At 34.7% G+C, this 7,745-nt stretch overlaps 1 protein-coding gene across 4 annotated transcripts; it reads right to left on the bottom strand.

The window, feature by feature from the left end:
• On the bottom strand, nt 4,750–7,371 carry LOC110270360 (retinal dehydrogenase 1-like). Of its 4 annotated transcripts, none has more exons than XR_002359809.1 (5): nt 7,009–7,371; nt 6,184–6,423; nt 5,723–5,803; nt 5,444–5,641; nt 4,750–5,111 (listed from the first exon to the last, which is right to left on the bottom strand). XR_002359809.1 is itself a non-coding variant. In XM_021119533.1 (3 exons), the coding sequence occupies exons 1-3, from the start codon at nt 5,723–5,725 to the stop codon at nt 4,914–4,916; spliced, it is 399 nt and encodes a 132-aa protein (XP_020975192.1). In that variant the 5' UTR covers nt 5,726–6,172; the 3' UTR covers nt 4,750–4,913. The 4 variants fall into 4 exon arrangements, 1 of the variants encoding a protein (XP_020975192.1); XR_002359807.1 differs by having other exon boundaries at nt 6,180–6,423; XR_002359808.1 differs by lacking the exon at nt 4,750–5,111 and adding an exon at nt 5,153–5,350 and having other exon boundaries at nt 6,180–6,423.

The following is a 7,745-nucleotide window of genomic DNA, read 5'->3' on the forward strand; positions in this document are numbered from 1 at the left end:
ATCTAATTACAAATTAAAATACTAAAATAGTAATTTAAATAATAACATATAATTTAAAATTTAATTTTTTATATTTCATATTTTAAAACCTTGACAATATAATTAAAATGTCTTTTTTTTTGTATATGTCGTTAAACAATCATTTAAAACTCAACTTTCATACAATTAGCTTTTGATGATATTCATAGTTAAAAAAGTTCATTCAATTAATATAGTTATTATGAAAAAAACTAAAGCTAATTTTAAAAGAAGAAATACAGTTGGATAGATAACATTCATTCGAGTCGATTTCTAAAAAAAAACACAAATCTTATTTAAATTTGAAAATTGATCATTATAATGGACATCTAATATGAAGTTCTCAAATTGGCTATCAAGTGTCGAAAGTTGAATAAAAAATTATTGTGGGGTCAAATTTAATAATTTAGTGGGGGCAAATAAATATTATTATTATATACTACTCAATAAAATTCCAAATTATAGTGGGGGCACTTGCCCCCACACCCAGAGGAGTGGATCTAGGATGTCAATGGGGCGGGACGGGGGATGCCTCCCTGTTCCCCGTCTCCGCCCTTAAATTTTGTCCCCGTCCCCGCCCCATTTTTCGCTATGGGGATAATTGCCCCCATCTCCATTCCCCACGTTCTCCGTGTTTCCCGCGGGTCCCCATTTTCCATCTACTTATGTTGAACATTTATATGAAAATTACCATAAAAAATACAAAAACAGCCACTAATTATTAGAAATTCATAGAACAAAACACGCATTAACAAAAACAACAGCCACCAACTTCAAAAAATCAAAATCACCATCATGAAAAAAAACAAAAACCTAAAGTGAAATGCCAAAATACAAGAAAAACAGGAGAGAGTAGTGAATCTTACCAGGGATAAGACAGAAATGGTCGAAGATGTCAGAGACGCCGGTAAAGAGAAGAGCGACGAACGACGCGGAAGAGGGCGCACGGGGCAGTGTGGTGATGATGCAGTGAGTGGGCCGGCTGAAACGAACAGTGGCAAGGCCTTGACGATGGTGGTCGGAGGTGGCTGGCTGGGACGAGGGAGAGAACGCAGAGAAAGGGTGCAGAGATGAAGGGTTTCACGAGGAGCAGGGTGAGAGACTGAGGGTGTTTAGGGATTGCGGCGCTCTATGTGAGAACTGGGAAGAGAAGTTACTAGTTAGGGTTTTCACTTTTCTATATATATATATATATATATGCAAAGTAAAATGNAAAGCTCAGAATCGAAAAGCTTTATTAAATCTTAGAAACTCTACTTCTTTTTCTTCCAAGTAGAAGCGGAAATCTGTAAAACACAATTATAACTAATTAATAATTATTGAACTTAAAGTATATTTTTAAAAAATCATATAGTCACGTCTAACTTCCAGAAACAAACTCCATAATTAATCTTAACACACATTAGAAAATTCGAACAATATATACCAATGTCCAACATAAAAGTTTAGGCACGTTTAGATATTACGAATTGGCGAAAGATATTTATGTTCTTATCCGTGTACCCTACCTGTATGTTTAATTTGTCGACCCATATAGTGACGTTACAAATCGATACTGTTCACGAAAACTACGACTCTGATCCCATGAACAACCTTTCAGATGAGAATTTCTTAATAAGTCACTATACATTATCTTTATATACAGTTCACCACAACGGTTACAAATATAATTATTCATATAATTTTAATTAATTTAAATTTTAAACAAAAATAATTTCAAAATACATAGATGTGTTGTTTTTTATGTGACAAATTTACAATACTTAATGTTATTAATTGGTAGAACATAATTATTTGCATTTTGCACGTTATGGATACTTTTTTCGGTTTTCCCTGCTACCTTACATAAAGTTCTTTCTATTCTTTAAAGTATATAAGGGTTGAAAAATGAAACAATTCTTTTTTCTTTATGCACGTTGTTGAACACTCTTCTCGGATCATCATTAATTAATATCTATCGTAGAATATTACACTCTCTTAGTCTTCACCCTATGCTTCTATATTGTCTTTGCTTCAGACAAAATAAATAAATAAATAAATAAAGGAGAGTGCTAGGGGAACAATGATAATTTTGAACAACATGAACAACCACCAATCAAATAAAAATACACTACACCCTAATTTAATTCTACTAATTAAATTTACTCTTTTAACCCTATTAATTCACATTGTTTACACATTGTTCAAAAATTTTGTTAGTTACCTATACTTTTCCATAAATAAAAAGGGGGACAAAACAGAACCACCAGTTTAAATTAGTAACAAGAAGCTAAGAAGCTTTTTTCACGTAAATGGGGAACATAATTGCCCCCAAGAAATAATATTTTCGTGTCCTTTATCCCACATAGGATTATTTATTTGATTAAGTATCATTACATTCTTTATTTTCTTTGACCAGTCCTACTATACATTGTTAAAATTGTTTTCCACATTCAACCACATGACACTCTTAACCTACGAAATTGTTAATCATATTAGTCGCACCAGGATCATGGGTTAGTTACTAACATAACATAACAGTACTAAAGTTTCTTAATTAATCTTAATTAAGATTTTCGTTTGGGAAGAGCCGTTTTGTCCTATTATGGGGATGATTTAAAAAGAATAATAAAAAATAAATGGAATCATGACCATAACGTGCACAACGGCAAATATTCTTTTACTCGCTTGTCGTTAATAAGTAGTGCTTAATATTTAAAGTGCACACCTCAGAACCTTTAAATTTATGTTGATGTAATCATTATTGTTGCTTAATATAGATTAAGTAAAAAACATTTTTTTTTTTGAAAAAAAAAAGCTCAACACACTCTCAATTAAACACGATACACAAAGCAAAAGAACACATATATATACAATCAATCCATATCCGACGTTTACAAATCCAACTATTCATTCAAATCCGAAAGAGTTGACTCAATATATTAAATCCATAATTCAAAATCTGTGCAGAGTGGTGTTCTAAAATGTTCAATACATATATGTTAATTAATGGTAAATTAAAATGCTAGCACTCCTCTAAAAAATATTTGAATCCAATTTTGGGAGATAAAAGTAACCATAGTTTGTCTTTTTTTCATTTTTGTTTGTATTTATTAATTACTGGTAGAATAAATACATTATATTAAATGTAATAAATGTATAATTATAAATAATACATACATAAAATTATATATGTTAAGTTAAATAAAATAATTTTAGATTGTTATCTCTCTACATATAAATGACAGCCAATACATTTTTTATCATTCAAGTTCAGCGAAAAACAGCTTTTGGAGGATGATTATTCATAAATTTGAATAGATTAAATTATTTAATTTGTAAAGAACCTGATATGATATTTTAGAAGATCATATGAAACTGTAAAATTCAGAGAGAATGTATTATCGGAATGAACTGATAAAATCGAATTAGAGAAAAGCAGGTATATAAAAGATAGTAAAATAATCCTCCGCGGAGCTGTTAGCAATTCATAACAGCAATAACTAACTTTTCCTCCAAAACCAACTAAATTAATAAATAGTAAAATTTGAAATAATGCTAGATATAATGCTAGATATAAACAGCAAAATCTGAAATAATGCTAGATATATACTAAAGAAAGATTATTTAGACTAGGTATATTATTAGTCATGGTGATAACACATGTGTTTTGTGTAAAAAAAATGTCGAATATATCTATCACTTATTTCTTGATTGTGAGTTTACCTGACAGGTGTGGTGTGACTAACTATCTGACTTCGGGAGGCTGTGGTCTATTCACTACAAGAAAACACGTCGTTTGCCACGTTTTTAAAGCGTGGCGAAAAGCTGAAAAAAGCGTGGCGATAGCTTTTCGCCACACTTTTTGAGCTATCACCACGCTTTTGAAAGGGTGAGCTATCAAAAGGTGGCGGTTGCTCTATCGCCACGCTTTTTGCAGCCTATTGCCACGCTTTTTGTTTGCCACGCTTTTTTTACAAACTGCCACTTGAAAAAGCGTGGCTGTAGGTGGGAAATATGGCCACGCTTTTAAAGCGTGGCGATAGGTGGAGATACGGCCACGCTTTTAAAGAGTGGCGATAGGTGGAGATACGGCCACGCTCCATAGCAAAATATACAGCCACGCTTTAAAAGCGTGGCGAAAGCCTTGTTAAATTAAAAAATATATATATCTTTTCGTTACTTGATCTTCATTGCTACACAATATAAATTTTCAATCCTTTTTTATTACCAAACCTACAAATATAGTATGTTCCAAATTAAACCAGGTTCACATTCTACTATAAAAATTCATCAGCATTGTTATGCTAATAGGAATAAAAATTCCAAACACCTTGCACATCTATTTATCTTTATTATTACAAAAAGTAGTAGGCACCTAATGAGCAGCTTCTACCTGGCATCCATTTACAAATAGTGGCAGTGGTATTCCAAACTCATAGTAAGTGAAAATTAATGAAGAAAATGGATTGAACTACATTTTGAATCCATAAAGTTCACCATTTCGCCGATTTGCATTTGGCAGATATTGCACTCCCTTGGAAGTAAGGCTTGGAGGTTCTCAACTTCTTCATAGGTTGGTCTCTTATAGTCTACTGTCTGTTAATCATTTAGCAAAAAAATTAGATCCTTAGAGAGAGATAATAAATTCTCACTATTTTATTTTATTTTATTTTATTTTATTTTAATTTATTTTATTTCTCACTATTATGCCAGAAATTGAATTGAATGCTCACTGATTGGTATTGTGAAAGAGGAAGAAAAGAATGCCTAAATCCATCTTTTAATATAATTATTCAGCACATTCCCTTCCTGAACAAACACACTGAACTTTCAACACATCTCACCCTGAAATCAAAACAAGAACAAAATGTTAAAGAGTGTCATTATAATGTGTAACCTGAGTTTCTTCATTATTATTCACTTAAGAGAAATTTGACCTTGTTATATACTATGCCCAAGAGAGCAAGGCTAGTAGCTTTATCTACATCAGCATCATCAAAGATTAGAAGAGGTGACTTTCCTACTAATTCAAGTGAAACTTGTTTCAAGTTGCTGCTAGCTGTAGCATGCATTATTTCACGGCCTACCTCCATCGAACCGGTGAAGATGACCTGCACACACATAAAGCACAAAAATAAAAATATTAGCCGAGGTTAACTATACAAATCAAACAATGCTATAGCCAAGTTACATTGCGGTCAATTACACACTTAACTCGATACAATCAATACAAAGAATAAGAACTTAATTTGTAGTCTTAAACATTGCGGTCAATTACACACTTAAAGCTTAAACTTTTTGAAACAGAATTCAAAGAATAAGAACTTAATTTGTAGTCTCTTTGCATAACCTTCAAATAAAACAAAGCCAAAAAAACTTACTCAGCAATAAAGTTGGATTATCCAAACAGAGGGTAGTTAATGAAAAGCAAAATCAACATTACCTGGAGCAGATCAAACTGAACTCTCCCTTCTACAGCAACTTTACTTTCAGGAGTCCTGAATAAGTGGGTTATCTCTGCTTTGGGCCCATATCTCGTGTATGGATCAACATCTAGTAGAGGAAGATGGGGTGCCTTGATAGTAGGTGCTTCTGGAAGATCTAATTCAAGATGTCCAAGTGGCCGTAAGAAAGAGTTCTCCTGAAACAATACACATTTTTTCTCAGATTGCCAATAGAATTGAGAAAGGGGAAATTAAGCTGAGCAAACACTTCAAGATACCATGACAGCATCACCAATAGTCAGCTCAATGTCATATCTGCCAGAGAGATAGTAAAATTTCTCCACCAAGCCAAGAAAATCCTAGAAAGCCAAAATTACAAACATCAGTAGAACATTAAACATGATGTACCTTGAAAAAATCCAGAATATGACACTGCAAAACTTTTGAGAAGCAACAACAACAAAGAAACACAGTTGTGAACTTGTGATTCTTTTCTTCACATCAGTGGTAAGTCATGCTACCTTGAAATCAAATTATTAAGAAAATAAATCCAAAAGAAGAAAGAGAAACATTGTATTTCATGTTCATTCCTCTAGATTGAAAATATTGAAGGCCTATAATTTCTTCACCATCTGCAAACAAATTGAAAAAACCCGAAAACACTAAGTACACAAATTTACTACGGCCAACCATGAAACATACCAAGTATATTGATGATTACGAAACAGAATATACCAACAAAGTGAATGAACCAGGATGGAGCAACTGCCAAAAGTTGTTGCAGAATAAACTTTAGAAGAAGTTGGTGCTGAGTGTTTTGATGAACTAACTTCCAGAACTAGCATCCTCCCTGCGAGCATACTTCACCGCCTTCTTATTCGAATTAGCAGCAGATGCCTTTGCCTTCTCGATGCACTCATCATACTCTCCACAACGAAATGCCTTCACCTGCTTCGACTTCTCAAGGTTATACCAGTCCCTAAATCAGAGAAAAAAAAATCACAACTCGAACAATAAACAAACTCAAGGATGACAAGCAACATTTCTTGAAAAGCCAACGAAAATTACATCATTCCTACATCTAGTTCAGGTTTCAGTCACATACTTCCCTGGCCTGCTAGCAAAATTCCAAATTTTCAATCGAAAAAACATCAAACAAGGGCAAAGAAATACAACAGAGTAGTACCAAAAGGAAGCTGATTTAGTGACGAAAACAAATAGAAAAGAAAAGAGGAATACAGAACTTAAAAAAAGAATCACGGGTACAAACATGTAACCATAGTTGCAAACACACAAAACAACAACAAAAATATTCTATAAACAAGGTTATCATATTAAAGAACCCCCAAAAAATTGGCTCATGAATGCATTTATAAGCAGATGGAATTCAAAATTTTCAGAGGCTTGAACTCATAAACAAACCGTCCTTTATTTCATCGTTATTTTTCAATTCCCGTTCCCCACCAAAACCTCCCCCAAATTGTGCACAACACTAAAAAAACCCCTAAAATTTGCAAATGCACTGCCAGCGCGAATTGAAACATGAAAGAAAGAGGAGAAGAACCTGAAACAACGCAACGAAGCAACTATTCCTTCAACAAGGGCAAGACCGACATCGACACCGAGCAAGAGACGCAGAAAACAGTTGCCGCCTCCGAGCTCCGACACCGAGCAAGAGATGCGGAAAGCCATTGGCGCTGACGCTGACGGTAAGGATGCTGGTAACGGCGACGAGGAGACGAGGCGGAGAGGGAGCGGAAGCTAACGGCGCAGCGAGGGTGGTGCTGGAGACGGCGGGGATGTGAGCTCGAATAGGGTAGCAAGGGTGAAAGAGTGACCAAGGGATGTGATGAGCTCGATGAGGGTAGCTCGATAAGGGTTGGGGACGGGTTGAAAGAACGTCAATTGGGTTGGGGACTGGGTTGGGGGCCGGGTCTTTAGGGGTTTCTTAAAAAAAAGCTTTTGGCCACGCTTTTAAAGCGTGCCAAAAGAGTACTACGATATGGCCACATTTTGTAAGCGTGGCCGTAATGAAACTATGTCGCCACGCTTCTAAAATGTCCCTGTTTCTCTCTATGGCCACGCTTTTGAAGCGTGGCAGAAAAAAAACGTGGCCGTTTCTGTAATCAATTGCCACCCTTCCAAAAGCGTGGCCGTTGACCCTTTTCGCCACGTTTTTGAAGCGTGGCAAGAAAAAACGTGGCCAAATCTCTTTTCAATCGCCACCCTCACAAAAGCGTGGCCATAGGCCTTTTTTCTTGTAATGATTCCAAAGTCACTGAAATAACATTTTAAAAGTTG

This window comes from Arachis ipaensis, chromosome B03, assembly GCF_000816755.2.
Source record: "Arachis ipaensis cultivar K30076 chromosome B03, Araip1.1, whole genome shotgun sequence".
Taxonomy (NCBI): Eukaryota; Viridiplantae; Streptophyta; class Magnoliopsida; order Fabales; family Fabaceae; genus Arachis; species Arachis ipaensis.

Coding starts and splice junctions, on each gene's coding strand:
- LOC110270360 (XM_021119533.1), bottom strand. Junction 5,112..5,443: donor TTCAGTTTGATCTGCTCCAG/GTAATGTTGATT, acceptor ATGTGTGTGCAG/GTCATCTTCACCGGTTCGAT.